General features: G+C 36.2%; 1 protein-coding gene across 1 annotated transcript in view; it reads right to left on the bottom strand.

The window, feature by feature from the left end:
• The window catches only part of Top3alpha (topoisomerase 3-alpha), a 31,482-nt gene extending 11,072 nt beyond the window's left edge, over positions 1 to 20,410 (bottom strand). The window contains exons 1-8 of the mRNA XM_089637798.1: positions 20,087 to 20,410; positions 19,778 to 19,987; positions 18,958 to 19,210; positions 17,922 to 18,092; positions 16,252 to 16,427; positions 8,329 to 8,611; positions 5,076 to 5,287; positions 1,401 to 1,512 (exon numbers count right to left, since the gene is read on the bottom strand). Coding sequence (XP_089493924.1) covers positions 1,401 to 1,512; positions 5,076 to 5,287; positions 8,329 to 8,611; positions 16,252 to 16,427; positions 17,922 to 18,092; positions 18,958 to 19,210; positions 19,778 to 19,987; positions 20,087 to 20,272 — 1,603 coding nt within the window. The 5' untranslated portion in view covers positions 20,273 to 20,410. The remainder of the gene's footprint in view (positions 1 to 1,400; positions 1,513 to 5,075; positions 5,288 to 8,328; positions 8,612 to 16,251; positions 16,428 to 17,921; positions 18,093 to 18,957; positions 19,211 to 19,777; positions 19,988 to 20,086) is intronic.
• Positions 20,411 to 20,792: the final 382 nt, after the last annotated feature.

Raw genomic sequence — 20,792 nt, 5'->3', positions numbered from 1 at the left:
TATAGAGCAGCTTTATTGAAGTTATTCTGGAATCCTGTGATTTCTCCTATCCACCATTCTGTGCGACCTCAACTCCACTCAAAGTCAAATGTGCACAATGCTTCAGAGACAGTCTTCAAATCAACTCAATCGCAAGGGTATTAGCTTGAGTTATAGAGCAGCTTTATTGAAGTTATTCTGGAATCCTGTGATTTCTCCTTTCCACCATTCTGTGATTTTTTCTGCCTCCTACCAAAATGGGTTTCTGTGCATTAAACATCAGGCGCATTGTCTCGTTTGCCAGACTCTACCAGAAATCCACCATGAATTTCTGAAGTTTGTAACCATTGTGTGAAGGTGAATCCACCGTGGATTTGCTAGTAGCTTACCGCCTTGATTCTATGGTATTTTGAACCTTAAAAAGTGCTCCTAGCGTACTAAAGTATGTTAAAAATAATTTACTTTAATATTATTGTAGCTTGTCGTTACGTCACTTGCAAATATGTTTTATCTGTGAAAAAGCGCATTGCAAAATACCGTGTCAAAGTCATAATTTTGATTTTCAAAAGTACTGTATCCATTTACAGGAAAGTCTCGTATAACTTATTTGTACTGTGAAGAATTCTTATTTAGCTGTAAATTTAAATAAAACTCAAGAATATTTTCGTATGTCTTCTTTGCGCTATATTTTTTTACAACATTAGAAAGAAAAAAAAAACTTATCTAAAAATATAAGTAGCTATCCTGAGAAAACTACATAGGATAGAATTATACAATTTTTATAAATATATAAACACATTATCTGGTATGACGGTACAATTTAAAACAATTTACAACGGTACAATTTAAAAACATCATTTTGCAAAAAACAAGTTATTACGAATAGTGTCTGTGCGATAATCGCGTAGACTATCGACTCGTGGGTTAGATTATAATGGTTACAAATCTAGGCAGGTATGTGCCTATGTAAATTGACGCTCCGTTCGCTGAACCAAAAAGATAGGTATTCGCAAATGTGACTTACGGAAGAGTTGGTTGTGATGTTCGATGATATGGTTCTTTTGGCAGTGCTCGTATGGTGGAGGAATTCACAGGCACTCGTATAAGATTGAACTAATTATAACTCCGGCTAAAAATCGAATTGACACATCGGTTGTTTTCTCGGTACGGTGCTTTCGTCAACTGTCATTAGCTGACGTTTTCGCTACGGCGCGGGCGGCTCGATTCCACTCAAAGCAACACTGCGCAGATTCAAACCAGTAAAATTTGAATCCTAGCCTCCTTATTGGTTGGAGCGGAAAAAGTGTTAAAACAATTCACATCACAGCTTATGTCGGGGGATCGACATATTACCTCTGGCACAAAAAGGAGTACTAGGTTGCGGGAGGGTGGCATTCTAAGGGTTAAATGTATTTTCTTACCGATTCCATGTTTTTCCATAAGTCCTATAAGATCGGCTTCAGTCAAGAGATTAGGTGCCGATGTCTGTCCATCCACGATGTTCATTAGTGTGGGTTGAAATGATTGTCCTTCCTATTAAACATCATCCTTTATAATTACTTGACACATAACAGACGGGCAGTCAATACAAAGGGTCCAACTGGCTGTTTCATTCATGGTTAAAATCAATGGTAATTTACCCAAAAATTTGTTTATGTTGTAAACCTCCCCCCCCCCATTTATCGATATCAAAATTATCGTAAAACATTAAAATATTTGTGCTTGAACATAATAAATGTTTTATAATGTTGGTGATGTTTTTTTTCTCGCATAAATCAAAATGTGAAGCGGTAATTTAAACCATAATGTCTAATGAGTGTTATTGTTAACGGCCTTATTCTAAATATTTCACGACATGGTAATATCAGCGCCTTAAGTCTATATTTGTAATAAAGTTTTAAGTAAAGTGATGAGGTGAACATTGCTAATGAAACGTATCGGTTGTTGGAACCTTTTCGCCGGGCCATTTGGATACTTGTAGTATCACCCGTGGGCTGCAACAAGATTTTGCTGGAGAAGGGGGGGGTGTCGGTAAATTCTTGATATATATTATCCGCAACTGAATATAGACGTGAACCTGCAACCGGAATTTTAACACATCATTCGAAAGACAAAAAAGCTTTTATAATTTTTTTTTTCTTATGTGAAACCGCACAAGAGTTCCAACTGTTCCCAACCGTCTAGAGCCAGTGAGACTATGGCATCCCCATTAGGGTACCTGGGTATACAGATCTGGTCACAAAACTGGGCGAAAGGCATTTCAAGAAAAATTTTAATTCTGAATGGTGGTCCTAACACCAGGGCAATACTGAGAGTATCTTCCACTCTGAAACATGCAGCAAGTACGTTGTATATTATTTTAAATGAGTAATTTGTGTAATAACAAAAATTAATCAAATAAAATTTACAGGCATACGCCGGGATACGAACCCGCGCCCTCAAGATTGCTAGCTGAGAGCCTTACCCCTCGACCAGGGAGGCCGTCATAATATTGAATCTTTGTACAAGTCCGAGCTTTGATTAAAACTACACCCAGCACATGAAAATAGTTTCCTCTGATCGGATCAAGCACACAGTCTGCATCTTGGATTTTATAACTGCTCTTCGAACACCATAATGTCCACAAATGGAATTATGAACAGGGCCATTTTAAGAAGGTGCCGAAATATTCTTTTGCATTTGTAATGGTCAAGAAAAAATTAAATTAATGTTATTTTGATTTGTGTAGATTATGTTAATACCTAGATATAAAAAAAGACGCACATTATTTTTTTTTATTTTTTTTTTTTTTATATTTACTCCACACAGGAGGCCCTGAAGAAAAGAATTTCTCTCAGGGCCTATGTCATCTTTGGGGATGCTGTGTGAAGGGTCTTTTTGAGGAGAGGAAGGAGTGAACATGGGTCTTGAAGAGTCCCATGTTGTAGGAGGGAGGAAACACAGAGGCCGGCAGTTCGTTCCACAGCCGAGCTGTTGAACTTAAGAACGAATCGTAGAAGCGACCCGTTCTCATGTGACAAGTGTCAACTGTGTACAAATGTTGGGCGCGCGTTTGGCGTGTATCCCGACTACGCACCGGTGCCGAAGGGATCAATGACGCTAGTTCCTCAGAGCATCTTCCATTGTAATACCGATAGAACAAGGACAGCATACCTACCTGACGCCTGTGCTCTAAAGATTGCAGTCCGTTTGTTAAGATTGGGGAATCTATCAAACGGACCGCCCGTTTCTGCACAGAGTCAAGGGTTTTTTCAGGTATTTTGGGGCTCCAGACCAGAGATGGCTGCCAAATTCGACAGTAGGGCGCACTTGCGTTAGTCCCGATTCCTCAATAATATCGGAGCCCTGTGGAACAACGACATTCCCAATGTGGAAAATTAAGTACTCTCACAAACACACTATTTTTTCCATAGTATCTCCTTGGGGCAGGAATGTGACGTGGGTGAACTGAGTGGAATATGAATTACTACATTCACAAAGATACGGAAAAAGCGCCACAGGCAAAAAATTTTCTAGGACGAAGCGCAAACCAATAAATGCTTACGATTTTTATTTTTTGGAGAATCAGTATATCCTAACAATATTTAGATGAAAATTCTTTAATATTTTCTTAAACGGAAAAAGTTTAGTATTGTTTAAAACTGAAACATTTAAAACATCATCAGCTTAACCAGCTAGTAGTCGAGTGGACAAATGTGTCGGATTCCAATCCAGGCGTCGGGACTTCAAACCACTGCTGTCCTATCTTCAACATGTATACATTTTGGAACTTAGCCGGGACCTCTCTGACGTTGGGGCCTTTTGGAAAATTTGATACATTATTTTAGTCCTTTATCCTCAATGTTTCACAGCATCCCGGAAGATGACACAGTAAGCCTTAACAAACTTATTTCCCATCGGAGCCTCCTGTGTGGATTTAACATTAAGAACTAAGAACTGGCTGCCCCCCCCCCCCCAAGGTTGGGACTCCAGGCCTTAGTGGAAGTCTAGCCCCAACCGAGATGACGCATTACGTCTGTATCTGGAACTAAACATTTATTATTAAAAAACATATTTGTTATTTCGGCGCTGGTTACAAACATCTTTTTATCTTTTACATTTTTTTTAGCCAATTTGTCTAAATCTGCGCCCCCCTGCCAACGCCCATGAATGGTTTCCATCTTAAATGCGTCTGCAGATGAATTCATATCTGTAAGCGAGTCCCCAGTTCAATCAGCATTCCACTCATAATTTTTTATTACACATTTAATTTATTACATATTAGTAAAATAATAAAATAATTTTGGATCACCTATTCATTTGTGTCTAAACTGCTATCTAGTAACGTAGTTGCATACATATGTACCTGGCAGCTATGTAATACCTTTCTCAGGATTTTGTAATAATGTCTTTAAAATGTATCTGTATTTTTATACACTTTTATTTTGTGATCAGCAGGCCGCCCCACCCCTGTTCTAAACAATAAAAAGTGGTTATAATGAAGGTTTATTATATTTAAATAAAAGGGTACCACAAAATAAGTTAAGTGTGTTTTAAGAAAAAAAATAGGTATACTTTCGTATGTACCTGCAGCTCGATGCGGGAGACAGTTGCAGGGTGCGGTGTGGTGCCCAGGGCGCGGGGACTGCGGCAGAACGGCCGTCCACTTCGACTTCGACTGAGTGCTAAAGATTGACTACTTAGGTACCGCGATGTGGTATTTATATAGTGATCACACGCGCCTGGTAAAATCTAGAACCTTTCAGCCCGTAAGTAGGTTGACGGCTTCGTCATAGTTCCAGGAGGTACTATACGTGCTGTGCGATGCTCTGACATTTCTCATACATTCTGATGGCAGTAGCTATACTGGTGCATAGGCAGCAGCACAAGTTGTGAGGCTTGGTTTGCTTTCATACATTTAAATGGATTTCATGCACGATTATGCCATGCTAGACTAACGCCTCTAGCGGCCAGAGTTGCCAGCCAATACAAATAAATACTGCCAATATTTTACAGGAGTTAGACAAATTATTAATATTCTAAGGTTTTAGCCCTCGCTCTAGCTATACCAATGATGAAACAGCAGGGTCTAACTATTGATTCAATATGAACTTCACCTCATAGACGTGTATTTCCTTTCCCGACCACTTGTCGTACGGATAAACGTCCAGGTAGTTCCTGGCCAGGATCATGAGGCCGCTTGCAGTGAACTTCTCGCCGGCGATGTCTATGTCTACGATGGTCTCGTGGCCCTGGGCGTCCTTGGAGCAGCAGGCCAGGAACGAGCGAACTATCAGCTCGTAGACCTTCTTCTCATCGCCAGATAGATCTGAAACAAATTTTATTAAAGATAAATACTAATGATAATGAGGCAAATTTATAAATGTTGCTTTGATATTGAATATTGAAGAACTGAATAAAAATAAAGAAGACACAAAAAAATTCATGTTGAATAGTGCACAAGAGTCCTAACTGCTCCAAACTGTCTGGAGCCAGTGGGACTATGGCATCTCCAATCACGGAACAGGAGACGGGAAGAGGAAAATACTTAGCAATTCAGATTTGGTCCCCAAAGATGGTTGAAGCTATTTCAAGCAATGTTTCAATTCAGAATGTCATGTATGGCATGTCATGATTCGAAACCCGCGACCTCCGGATTCGTAGTCCCTTGACTAAGGAGGCCGTCAGCAAAGCTTAATGTGACTTTAGCTTTGTTTTGGTGTTTTTTAAATTTATTTAACACAAATAAATATGAATTTTTGTCCAAAGGGGACATTGCCGTGCTATCTATTACCAGGGTGGCCACAAAAAACGGATTTCAAAATTCCCTGATAATTCCAGGTTTTCCAGGGCAGTTTCTATATTTTTCCCTGATATGTTTTATTTGGTATAAGGACATATCGTTCAAAATTTTATTTTTGAAACACGATTTTCATCTACGCCAGAAAATTAGAACAGATACATAAATAAAGGGAATTCCGTCATCTAAAGCATTTATTATTTCCTTGCACCACAATGATCTATTCAAAACAAAATACACTTATTACAAATTTATGATATTTCGCCTGAAGACAATTTGTGTACAAATGAAAAGACCAGACAAAAATAGACAAATAAACAAAAGTAAGTACAGTAGAACCCCGATAATTCGAAAAAACGCGTAATTCGAAATTTTCGCCAAAAAAAATTCCGCAGAAAAATTTTTTCATACAAAATTTTTTTAATTCGAAATTCGTTAATTCGTAATTCGAAATTTATTTTTGCCGCGCACGAAAATTTGTTCGTGAAATTCGAAAAAAATTGATTTTTGCGAAAATAAATCATAATATTTCGTAAATCTGAATCTAAAAGTCAGCCGTGGCGGTAAAACGCAGAAAAATGTATTTTTACGTGGTTATCATCGTCCTAATTAGTATTATTATTTTGTTAATCTGAATCGACTTTCACTGGAATGTTGTATTTTTTCAAATTTATTTCGTATATCCGAGTTTGAAGGGCCGAGAAAATACGTTTTACGCGGATATATGTCGTAGTTTTACGAGTTTACACCAAATATCTGTATTTAAAGGGTCGGCCGCGACGAAACTCGGCCGCGAAATTTCGATTTACGCGTAAATGTATCGTATATTTAGGAATTTATTTCGAATATCTGAATTTTAAAGGGCCCGCCGCGACGGAAATCGGACGCGAAATTTCAATTTACGCGGAAATATATCGTATTTTTAAGATTTTTAATAACCTTACTTCGAATATCCGAGTTAAAAAATACGGCGCGACGGTAATCGGCCGAAAACTTTCGATTCACGCCGAAATATGACATATTTTTACGAATTTACTTCAAATATCTGAACTTAAAAGGCCGGCCGCGACGAAAAACTGCCGATAAAATTCGATTTACGCGGAAATATTTCATATTTTTACGAATTTACACCAAATACCTTAATTTAAAGGGTCGGCCGCAACGGAAATCGGCCGCGCATTCTCGATTTACACGGAAATATATCGTATATTTGCGATTTTTTTTCGAATCTGAATTTTAAGAGCCGGCCGCGACGACATACGGCCGCGAATTCTCGTTTAACGCGGAAATATATCGTATTTTTACGAATTTAAATTCAGATATTTGAAATAATGGGCCGGCTGCGACGGAAAATTACCGCGAAATCTCGATTTACGCGGAAATATATCGTATTTTTACGAATATCTCAATTTAAAGGGTAGGCCGCGACCGAAATCGGCAGCGAAATCTCGATTTACGCGTAAATATATTGCATTTTTACGAATTTATTGCGAATATCAAAATGTAAAGGGCCCGCCGCTACGGTAATCGGCCGCGAAAATAAAGAAATAATTGGTATTAATACGAATTTACAACTAAAATACCACACGGATTTGAAGAGGCGGCCGAGAAAATCGATTTTCGGCGTTTTTTTTCATAAAAATTCGAATTACGTGGGAATTCGTTAATTCGAAATTTGATTTTTGATGTCCCGTGGATTTCGAATTAACGAGGTTCTACTGTATTGACACTTTGTAAAAATGTTGATAATGATGATCTTTAAATTTTATTACGACCGTACTGGGTGTCCGACACTTTGTTGTAACTTTGCTAGCTTTTTCTTTACAGATTTCGCACCTACATAGATATGACTGTGTTGCAAGGGACATGATTGTGTTGCAAGGGCTATTTACGAAAATAATTATAAAAAAATACCTACTTATCTAGTTTGTCTTTGTCGGCATATCTTTTGTTACACACGCCGCAAGTAAAAGTAATAAAACACAACTTTGGGACTTCACAAATCGTAAATAACGAATTTCGTTTTATTTTTGGAATTCCCTGATATTTTAAGAATATTTTAAAATTCCCTGACATTTCCCTGATAATTCCCGGTTCGGTAAAATTCCCTGATAATTCCCGGTTTTCCAGGTCTGTGGCCACCCTGATTACGCATTTCCGCAAGCACTAACATTTTGGTGCTTCTTTAAATACATTAATTTTTTTAAATTTAATTTAAAAAAGAAAGACAAACATTCCCGGGTTACGAATAACCTGACAATATTTGAAAATCTCCTACTACCACCACAGTAAGCTGAAAATGTTGCTTGTGTTGTGATGGAGGACTTGGCCAGCCGAGGAATTGAACACACTACGCCTGGGTGGGACCCAAATGCGATGTCAACTCGGTCACCGACCGGTCCGCGAAAGAAACAATTTATTCTTGAGGAAGGTATGTAAAAAATATTTTGTGATTTATAATTAATAAAGAAAACAAAAATAAATAAATATTATGGTGCTAAACCACAGCGTCAAAAAAATGCGATTTCCATAAATATGACTCGTAAAAATTTAAATAAAACTTTTCTTACTGGTGACATGTTTAGTGGGGTGTATCGGAGGATGGGCCTGATCGCTCTTGCTTCCCTGCCTCGGGTTAGGGCCCCCCGAGTCCAGGATGCCCTGTGCGAAGCCACCCCAGTCTCCGTCAGGAGTCTGATGCTGTACCAGCAGCGCCAGGTCCAGCTCCTTGGGGTAGATGTTGGTCTCCGTGCGTGGGTAGCTGATCATCCCCTGCGTGTACAGCTTTTCAGCTATCTTCATCACTTCCTTGGCGTTTATTCGCAGTTTGCGCGAGCCGATTTTTTCCATTTCCTGCAATGGAGGTTTGAATTTGTACATGTTAAGGCGATGCGATGTGAATTAATGCAAAATCATACAAAATAATGTTTTTGTTTTGAAAATTTGATTGCTTGGAGATATTTTAAATGCTTTAATTAAATACTGCAAGTAGAACCAAGTATTTTTTTGACAAGTCTATTTATAAGCCGAGAAAATAAATAAAGTATCAGACCTATAAAAAATCTTTTGAAGCTCAAAAACTCCTACTTACGAATCTCTTTTCAAATATAATTTTACTGTATAATGTGGAAAATGAAGTTAAGTTCTTTACAAAATAATCAGAATAAATTTCAATATTTGTGCCTGAATTTCATAATATAAAATAAAACATGCATTTTGACTTGAATAAATTATGTGCATTAAAACAACTGGTCTTATTCTTAATTTATTCGAAATGTACTGCGAAACAGCTACGAGTAGCGGCGGTGAGTGACATCTGTTGTCTCTAATAGAAGCTTTCATTCACAAGTCCACAAAATTCGCTGGGTCAATTTTGCCTCTGCACGACCGGACTAATAATTACATTCATATTGCTTAGTTTTTAAAACTACCTAATTATTTTAATTTCATTACTTTGTTCTATTTTATTTTATTTATTTCTTAATATTTCATTTAAATTAGTTTAATTTAACATAATTTCAATACAGTCCATTTTATTTACTAGCTACTACTGTTTGAAATATGTACGACATTATTTTAATAATGATAATAATTGGATAATTTGTATAGTTTTTGTTTTTGTGAAAAATCAGCTCAAGGTTGATGTACAATTTTAGTTCCTATGCTCTAGCTAATTTTATGTACTTACAACAGTGCGATTTTTTTGAATTCCATTTTCCAAATATACAATTATACTATAAATAATGATGTATGTATATATTATTGATTATACATTACATATTATGTAAAATGTGCTTAAAAAAGTATTTTGATACATTTTTAATTTTCGTTGACTGCTAAAAAAAATATTTCTTGGTTGGGAACTGCCTCGGACACAAGGAGCGCGCGGTGTGTATATAGGGCTATGCACATTCATGCATCATCTCATACATAATCTGTGTGAGATGATTGTTTAGGGGCTTTGGAATTTCTAGCAATGTTACTTGTAAATATGTGTAAATTTAATTATACGCACTGGAAACATACTTCTATGTAATGAAGGAAGCTGCTGCTGAAGAGCGTGATGCAGGAAGGACGTTTGGATTGAAATGGTATTTTTTTTTAATGTATTTTATTTAGTTATAGAATTTAGTGCTTTTAAATTTAGTATAAACAGACTGATTGCTATATCTAATGCACAGACGAAATGCAAGAATGCTGAGTCTGTTTTACAGGTATTTCAATGGAGCCTGCTCTAAGGAACTAGCAGCATTGATCACCTGTGCACAGGTGAATGTGCTTGAAACTCAACGGATGCAAGCGGAATACCCGTTCACAGTTGATCTTGGTTTTGATGAGAATGGGTCATTTCTTTAACTTGTTTTTGTGTAAGTAGGCATATATGTGGAACGAGCTACTGGAAGCTGTTACACCACCTCAATTTATTCCGGACCACGTCAAAACCCGCATTAATAAATCCCTTCCTACAGCCCCTTCCTTAACCCATAACACTGCCCAACCGGTGGCGACATAGCTCCCTTGTCTTTACACTGTACAGATTTTTGTGATGTGTCAAAAAAAAAAAAAAATAAAAATGATTTGTTAAATTATAAAAATCATTTTTTTTGTGCGTACTGTAAAATTTGATCAGTGGAAGTTAGGCATTCTATGAATTAAGCCGTCAATTTATGAGTTTTACAGTGTATTTTGATAATCCTAAATAATTATCTAATTTAATTATAATTTTTGTATTTTAGACAAATTTCACCGGAGAGCGTAACTGCGAGCTGGAGGTTTTGAGCGCGCTTTCTTTTTATTGGTTGTTAAGTCTCGTCAAGTCTTTGCAATTTTTCTTTAACCCCTCATTAAATTCTGCGCCGTTTCCGATTAGTTACACACGCTGTAGACTGTTTTACATACATATCGTCGCTGTGAAATCAAACCGGCATATCTGCAAAATGCTAGTTTTTCACCAGAGCGCTTTAAAGATTTCGCATATGATACGAGGGTGGGTCAATAAGTCCTTGGAAAGGCCGACAGGTGGCGCGACTAGTACTGTAAGCGGTTTGTTTTCATGCAGCGGCACTACCGATTCAGTATGCTGCGAAGTTTCAAGCAGATTGGTCGGGTTGTTGTGTGTTTCTCATACATTCAAAAAAAAAAAATTTGCTTGTTTACAAAAATGGAGAAAATTGAGTTTAGAGCTGTTATTAAACATTTTAATATAAAAGGGTTAACAGCAAAGGAAATAAAAAATGAGTTGGATTTAGTTCACGGCACATCTGCTCCTTCACTTGCAACTATTTATAACTGGTTAAATGAATTTAAACGTGGTCGTACATCAACAAAGGATGAACCACGCTCAGGACGTCCTGTAGAGGTGACTACACCAGAAATGATCAATAAAATCCACGATATGGTGTTAAGTGACCGAAGATTAAAGTTGAGTGAGATAATTAAGGTTACAGGGATCTCAAAAAGTAGCGTCATTTCTATTTTACATGACAAATTGGGCATGAAAAAATTTCTGCAAGATGGGTGCCGCGTTTGCTCACAGTCGACAATAAACGCAATAGGGTGGTGGCCTCTAAAGCCCTGTTGTCGCTCATGCAACGCAATCCGGATGAATTTTTTCGTCGCTTTGTGACTGTAGATGAAACATGGATACACCACTATACTCCCGAGACGAAAGAACAGTCAAAGCAATGGATAGCGAAAGGCGAACCATGTCCAAAGAAGGCGAAAACCGTAAAATCAGCTGGTAAGGTTATGGCTACTGTATTTTGGGATGCACGTGGAATTATTTTCGTTGACTATTTGGAAAAAGGAAAAACAATAACAGGGGATTATTATGCATCTTTATTGGACCAGCTAAAAAACAAAATTGAAGAAAAACGGCCTCATTCAAACAGGAAAAAAATCCTCTTTCATCAGGATAATGCCCGTGTTCACACATGTTTACGATCAATGGCTAAAATTGAAGAATTGAAGTTCGAATTGGTCGACCACCCACCGTATTCGCCAGATTTAGCCCCCAGTGACTTTTTCCTTTTCCCAAACTTAAAAAAATGGCTAAGTGGACAACGTTTTTTTTCAAATGAAGAAGTCATCGATCGGACAAATGCTTATTTTGAGGACCTTCTGAAAACTTATTTTTCTGACGGTTTAAAAAAAATTGAGAAACGTCTAACCAAGTGTATTGAGCTCCAAGGAGATTATGTTGAGAAATAAAAAAAAAATACAAAAATACAAACTGTTTTAATGCTTTTTTCTAAGGACTTATTGACCCACCCTCGTATATTCCTTTTAACGTCCGTTTGGTTCACCTCAAAGCCACCTTATGAATCAATAAAATTTAGACGAATACTGCTTATTGAAGTAGTAGTTGCAAATAAATCGAAAATTGATTAAATTAAGAGTAAAATGCAGATATGCCAGTATGGCTTTAAAATCAGTGTAATATTTGCTTTTGTGCCATAGTGGCTTCTTCTTTTGGAACCTGTTTTAGGTATAAAAAAAGGTAATGTTGTCAATGAAAAAATAATTTACTGCTGCAAAATTTTTTTATAAACAATTAACATAAAACTGCTCTTCCCTTTACTGGTAACTTCAAAGTTTCCCAATCGTTTATGGAAATCTGAATAAATTGACGGTATTATCCCGGCGGTAACTAACTTTAGGATGCCATTTTTCTTCTTCTCATCAATGGTCTCTTGGAATAAGCTTGCATCAGAACAGGATTCACGCTCCCATTGCCCCGTTTATTCCTTTTCTTCGCCTCCTCCCAGGCATGTGATCCGTAGGATGTTTTGAAGTAAAAGTTGCCGTCGTCTTTAATTACTTTAAACATTCGAATGTCCAAAATGGGTAAAATTACCCAGGGGTCCTTCAGAGCTTTTATATCAAAAAGTCCTCATGACTCAACTCATGAACCAGGTAAGGCTTGCCACTTTTCTATGCCGTTTTCATGGCCATGGCGTATTGGGAAGGTAAGTATATCGGTCCGCTTCGGAGTGCTCTTTTAACTTATTTTTCAATAGTTGAGTGAGCCGAATCCACCTTGTTTTGGTTGTGGCCCTTTACTAAAAAATTGTGAGTGATATATTTTATGTTTTTTAATGTTGTAACAGCATATTTGTACATTGCCATCATAAAGTTATTTTTTTGTTGTCCACAACAATTGAGGTGATTTCTCACGAAAACGGCGCTATATAAATTAGCCAAATATTAAATATTATTATAAAGTTATTTTTTTGTTGTCCACAACAATTATCGTTGTAAAAGACAACGTCTATTGCAGTGTTCCGCAAACTTTTTATGTTCACGGTACACCTAACTAATCAAGAAATTTTAACTGTACACCAAAGAAAAAAAAACAAGGTAAATTTTGGATAGGATTGGCTAGGCTTATTACGAATAACGGCGAACTTTGAGGTTAAACTACGAAAGCTGCATGACATCATAATTAAAAAAAACATCTCAGGTTTTGAATGGTTTGTTTGGCAAAGCAGGGTTTGTCTAGCCGGGTTTGTGTAATTATGATTGATATTTATCACATAACAGTGACAGAATGACCGCAAACTGTCACCAAATCGGTTTGAGAAGTGAATTTTAATTTTACGCAATTGATAATTAAAATGCATCTTTTTCCGCCGCCACCAAGCCAAAAAGTTTCCTTTTATAGTAATTACGGCATATCTAAAGTTTTTTTCTAAAAATTATTCGTAATAAGCGTGGCCACTCCGAACTAAAATTTACCAAAAAGAATATTTTATTAATATTTATTATTAAAATCAATATAACATGAAAAGATGTTTAATGCGAAATGTGAGCCTGTTTAACTGAACACAGACGATCAAAATTTGGAACAATCGTTGATAACGCTGCTCGCATCTCTTCGTCGATCGTCCTCAGGCGTTCTCTTTTTTTTGACTTTATTGTGAGAGTTGAAAACCCCAATTCGCATAAATAAGTCGTGGCAAATGGTAATAGAATTGCAATAGCTCGCTTTGACAGCAGTGGATACTCATTATTTACGTGGAGCCAAAAATGTGCTAACTCTGTTTCAGAAAATTTTAATTTTAGTGTCCGATCAGTTTTAAGCTCCATGAATTCGTAATGTTATGTTGTCACGCGCATGCACCCCGATAGCTCGTGCGCAATCACGTGATAATTTAGCAATAGCACCCCACTTATGTAGTGTAGCACACGTGATAATGTAGCGTAGCGGCGTAGCACACGGCCACTTTGCAGCGATCGAGTCCCACCCACGCCACCTCCCACCGCCGCGCCGCACAGAAAAGTAAAGACCGATTTACAGAGCACTTTGTGAGAAGTGACGCGGGACTCGCGGCACACTTACAAATGGCCACGGCACACCAGTGTGCCGCGGAGCACACTTTGCGGAACACTGGTCTATTGGACAGTCAGCTCTGTGTTGGTTCACTCTTCCACGGGTTTTAGACTCGTATTCTTCACCGCAGTTTCGCATCTTTCAGTTTGCTAAAGTTTTTTTTATTAAATATGCCTATTTTAATTTATTTTTTTAACCGGGAGAAATTTTACCTGGGTCAGACATTTTGGCATATATGCCGGTTTGATTTAACAGCGACGATATATTGATTAAAATAGTGAGAGTAGTTGAGTATATAGTAAGAATAGAGTATGGAGCATTTATTTGGGATCAGACCGAATTCATTCTGTTACGGGTACCTTCAAGCTAGAACAGTCTATTATTATACGTAATAAAATAAGTGGTAGATACTCCCAGCATCGCCCTGGTAAAATACCATCATTCAGGATCGAAATAAGCAGTGTTTGGGGACTGAGATCTGAACAGTCAGGTACCCAACCCTCACTACCATCAACCTTCCACTTCCCCATCATCTTCCCTGCCCAACTCTCTTCAGCAGCAAAACATTCCCCATTGGGTATGCCATAGTCCCACTGGCTCTGAACAGTTGGGAGCAATAAGGAACTGCAGTGAAAAATATTATGGCTGTAAAAAAATATATTCATATGGATCAAAAAAAGCTGAATATGAATTTACAAGTTTTATAATATATTATTGTATGTATGTAGAATTTATGAATCTAATGAAACGCAGCGATTGGTTCGTATAACTAATCTTCTGATTAATCACTAACTATTCTACGTCAGTAATATATCTTTGGGGAACAGGTGGCGGAGACACAATGAAAGAGGTTGTTGAAGGTCACAGTGTTTTTGTTGAGTCAGGATGCAGCATGGGAGATGACTTCGGGACCGCTGGCGATGACACCGGATGCAGGAGGTGAAGTGGTCTAGGCGGTAGTTGGCAAAGGCGCGGAGGTTGGTCACTCGCGAGACTGCAACTTTTTGACTGACTAATGTCTGACTGACTGACTCGCTGCATCGGGCTGGTTTATATAACCAAGCAGATGGCGGAAGTAGCTTCGCGAGACCGCTGGTAAACTGCCAGTTACTCGCTGAATCTCGATGTTTCGATGGCGTTGAAAATATGCCTAGGCAGTTGCCTAGAACCTTCTGGCGGATGCGCGTAATGTACCTAGTCAAACTCGCAATTGTATTGACGTGGGTAGTTCGTTCGGACGTCGCAGCGGCAAGTAGGTGCTCGTAGGCAGTAGGTAGCAGGTATTATTCTAGGAGCGTTGATCGCTACATATCTATGGTTTAAAACTTCCACATCAGAGATGCCACTTCGTGGAGTATTCCCTGAATTTCTAAGATTTTCAAGAATTTGATTTTTTGCAGTGAGAACCTTTTTATGGGGAAAATGCGGGGATTCTGAGTATTTTTTGAATATCCAACCATATTGAAAAATAATATTAAAAATAATTGTGAGAACGCACTATATTTCGTTTTTGTTCATGGCAAATTTAAAAAAAAAAGTGATTTTTTAAAGACGAAAGAGAAAATCTGAAAATGACTAGATAATGAAAAAACAATGCTAATAGCAATAGAATTTTGTTTCATTTTGGAGATTTGAAAATCTCTTCATTTCTTGTGGGTATTTTAGAACATGCACTGGCAACTCTGGTCCACATTCACATTTGAACCGATGAAAATATTTTAATGAGGGTTTTTAAACACCGGTAAATTGCTTATCAGGTGCAAAAAAATAAGAAAAAAAAAGCTGACAGCCTATGAATTATTGGTGCTTTTTGTTGAGAGGAGTCACAGTATGTATTTTTTACAAGTACTTCGTGTAGAGTAAAACATACAAGAACCGTCATTCCAAATAATACTTCTGCATATTAACACGTTGTACGCCATTGTGGAAATGAAGAAAAATTATCATTTTAATTTTGAAAAAAAAAAAATACTCAGAGGCATCGGCGACCATCAAAACTTATTCCTTTTTTTTTTAATCAAAATTTTCCATGAAAATCAAGAAAATTAACTGCGGTCACCGGAGAGCGTCATGGCGCTATGGGAGAAACATGACGATTTTCATTATGAGGTCTCCGGTGACCTACATGGCGTTCAACGTGTTAAATGATCATTAGACTTACAATAGTATCGAGCGGTAAAGGACGCCATTTAGATTTGGGTTTGCTCTTGATATTCTGCACAGTGGCCATCGGGTTCTCAGAGCACAGGTCGTGGATCACCAGGCATGCCTGCTCATCAAATAGCCTTCCCCTCTTCCAGGTAAAGTCCACAGTTAGGTTGTTGAGGGTATGAGAGACTGAAAGCACAAGCACAACATTAAAAAAAATTGTTTACGAGTAGGTACCAAACTCGAGTAAGTACCTATCAACTTGCTAATTTAGTATCCATCTTTAAGATAAGTAGCTATTCAAATTCAAATGTCTACTTAAAATTCAAGTACCTATATACTTTATTGAAGAAGTTTATAGGTACTTGAATTTAGTATCCATTTTCAAGATAAGTAACTATTCAAATTCAAGTGCCTACTTAAAATATACTCTATTGAAGAAGATAATACTAATAAATCTAAATAAAACATGATAAAGAAAAAGACACAGAAAATCTTATATTTCAAATTCAGAATTATCAATACTACCTTTCAACTAATTTTTCCCATATTTTTGGCTGCTATCTTTTTAGAATGATTAACAAAGTTCTAAAGAATTTATTTGTAACCTAAATAATGTGTAACCTTTATATTTTCTTGAGGAGAATATCGATAATGGCAACACTATTTGGATGGAATTTCGAAATGGGAATGAAACAAGAGGGGCGTAGTGAGGGATAATTTTCCATTATTATGATGCGGTAGGTACCATGTATTTTTTTCGAAATTTTAAAATCGTGAAGATCATTTATATTTGTTGGTAAAGACATAGAATAATAATTATGAAATCTTTAATAAAGTACCACAATTAGAATACATCTCAGCCTAAATTACAATCTGAGGGAACTATTTCTGGGCTACCCATCTCCACACTATAGTACAAAATTACACCAAGGGTATATGTAATTAAAAAAAAAAATTATAACGTTAGAATGGTGTGGTTTAATCAACAAGATATAGAGCTGAAATCGGAACCGATTTATAAAAAAATTAAAAATAAAATCACCTTAAATAATAATTAGCATCATATTATATATCACATTAGTTTTCTTATACTATTATTTATTATATTATACTTTGTTTATTTTTCTTTTTTCCATTTCACTTCATTAGTATTACGAATCATAATATATTTTTTAATAAGTTATTATTTATTTCCCCTCTAAACGTGAGTATTATATTTCGGATTATCTATAATCTGAAATACTATATTATTTTTGAATTGTAAATGTCATAAGCTGTACCTGTTGTGCTGCATAATATACATTATCTACAATGAGTTTGTTAACTTGTTAACTCTACAATGAGTTTGTTAACTTGTTAACTCTACAATGAGTTTGTTAACTCTTGGGAATAAAATGTATTGCGCACTGTATACTTTCAAAATAATACATTTTTTTTCAAATTATTTGCGAACAAATAATGCCGCACACTAGTGTCGTCATACAATAACGTGTCAATGTCCTTAAAAGGGTTAGTAAATGATTTTCAGCAAATTTTTAATAGTCATAGTTTATGCTAGTCATTGGCAAACTAGAATAATAACGTTTTATATTCACCCCAACCTTCAATTAACTAAGGTGTTTAAATAATCAGTATTTTTTAGGCATAGTTTTGTTCATAATATTATTTGTAAAAATGCACCTTTTATTTTCCAGAATCTTTCCGAAACAAAACTTTCTACGGCTCTATAGCGTTCCACGACGAAACCGAGAGTCGGGAATTGGCAGGATCCGTAGCTCACGAGACTGGTAGCTAATTTGTCAGGGAATACTTTTTGTAATCTCAAAGTTTGAAATCTTGTAAAGGCAGCACCTAAAATAAATAAATCACTTTAATAACAGAATAACATTAATCAATTATGTCAATGACCAATCAGAATCATGCAAGAATTGGAATCTTTTGAAATGACAAAAAAAAAACTAGTTCAAAATAGACACCAGTTTCATAATATCCTATCCAAAATAGAACTGTTACAATACATAAAGACTCGTTATTTTCTCACAAAATGAAGACAAAATGTGGCAGATAAGAAACACTCCATGTTTCCAGTAAATTCTTAATTCAAACGTTACATTCTACATCAAGGGTGTGACTGAGTTGATCACTTGACACCTCAAAATCAAGGCATCGAGGCCTGTACTCGTCGGCCTTGAGGTAGTTTTCGATACATCTTTTGAATTTGAAAACGCCGCCCAGTCCTATCATTTATTTCATTCATACACACATATTTTTTTAATGTCTATCTTCGTCATATATGAACAACGTTTGAATTAGGAATTTACTGGAAACATAACAGCATTTCTTACTTGTCACATTTTATCTTAATTTTGTATTGTAATGTATTGTAATGTCATTGCCTCGCACAATTTCTTTTAAATTTTTTTTTATTCAGAATAGAAAATTACATTGTTACTTATTTAACTAGAATGATTAGGTACCTAAATAAATACCAACATTACATTATTATCGCTTCCAATTATTATGTTAATTTAATTTCAGAAAGAATATATTTTTTTAAATATACATAAATCAAATCCTCAACTGGTAAATACCGTTGATAATGGAAAAAAAAAAAGTTTTCTTTATTTGAAATATTTGCTGTCTTTTTTTTTTAATCTTACCAGTTACAAAAATAATAAATTTTTTTAAATTCAAAAATAATAAATTTCGTACTTACCTATTCTTAAATCCAGTTCCATCCTAACATCGACAGCATCGCTAATATTCTTATTAGGGGGACCGATTGTATTGAGCGCTCTGTTCACAGACGTAGCAGTTATTTCTGAGAACTTTGCCCTGTAAATCTGCAGATTCGGTTTGATCTCGGTGCAGACTTGAATGATCTCAAAACCAATGTTTTCACCTTCTCTGTCGCAATCTGTCCATATAATCAGTCCTTGACAGCTGCGGATCTCTCTTTCAAGGGTTTTCTGAAAGTTTGAAATCAAATAGATTTATAAACTATTTGGCCCATAATTTCGAAAAACATTTTTATAAAATGTGGGAACATCGTTAGATATTTATGTGAAAAATATTCACCTGATCCATAAGAAAAAAATGAAAACCTGCAGCATAAACACATATATGAGAAGAGAATAAGAAATGAAATAAGACTCTCCCTCAGAAAATAATCAGAGTCAAAAGTCAGTGATGTACGGAGCAATGAAGATATTTGGCGAATTACAAGAAAAAATGAAATTGCACATTTGAATGTATTTGTGCACATCGATAGTGGCTCAAATTGATTGAAAATAGTTTGGAACACCCGCTCGCAGTCCCCTCTTACCACACAGTAGTTCTACGATACAGTACACCATTACACAAGCAAGAATCTATGTAAAATGATTAAACTGTACCTACTATGAATGAAAAATAATATATATTTAGGTACCTACTCCGGAGTACTAGAGATTTGATGCTTTTAGTTTCAGGTGCTTTTGCCAAGGGAGCAATTACTTCAAAGGATCTCTCAAACGGATATTGTTTCATTTACATACCTTGATTTTAATGTAATCTTCGGGGCACATTTTCATAACGGGTGCCTCGAATAGCGAGAGAGGATTGCAAGACTGCCATCCCCTATAACTGCCGACAAACTCGTAACCCAGGAGATGTCCAGACACCGAAGTCATCACCATTGTGCACTTCTGATTGAAGACAGTAGCTTCAAATTCGTATATCTTGTTGTAAGTGGATATACCTTCCCGCTGAAAGATGTAAACATGTAATAGTCGGAATTTGTTTGTGTTGAGGAACATTTAACTCATTATTATTTAAGGTATAGGTTTCTTAAAATGTTAACTCACTCTTCGAGACGTTCCACGGGATAAATGACCTGCGATCGTTTTAGCAGCGTCATTTTTCTCAGCAACATTTAAATATTTCATCACTTCAGAACTGTCATTAGAACACAATCTGCGTTCATGAAAAGAAGTTGTTTTAATTGAGAGTCGCTTCAATGGAATCCGTAAACATAACACAGATTTCAGCATAACTTACATTACTTGTGTGTATTTTTAAAATACTTGGCTACATAAAACAAAGCAAAACAAGTTTTTAAGGTTACATTTGAAAACACTAGTCGGTCGGCGATGGTTGAGCTGTCACTTTTCCCCTTCCCGCCAAATATCCTGCCAAAGCATGAAGAGCACACTAATATTGGAAACTCACCAACTTACACTTTTAGACTAACGACTAAAAATAAATGTATCACAAACTCTTAGTTAATATAATGAAGGAAACATTTTTTACGGTATATTTTAATAGTTACAGTTTTTGCTGCTAAGATCGCTATTGCTTTTTACCATAATATTTTTAAGTTGTAGTTTCCAACTGTTATATTTTGGTATTTGGCGCGAGTAGCGTTTTTTTTTAAATACCACTATTCCAAATTTGACTGTAATCGAGCTTTTTAAGCTAAGTGAACTTACTAACTTAGGGATGGTAAAATCGTTAAACTAGTGATCGTAATTTACAGTTCTTTAAATTAGTAATTTAATTGTTTGTAATAGA

The sequence above is a fragment of the Hesperophylax consimilis genome, chromosome 12 (assembly GCF_061612785.1).
Source record: "Hesperophylax consimilis isolate HC1 chromosome 12, BYU_Hcon_1.0, whole genome shotgun sequence".
Lineage (NCBI taxonomy): Eukaryota > Metazoa > Arthropoda > Insecta > Trichoptera > Limnephilidae > Hesperophylax > Hesperophylax consimilis.
This window is presented reverse-complemented; position numbering and strand designations above follow the sequence as displayed.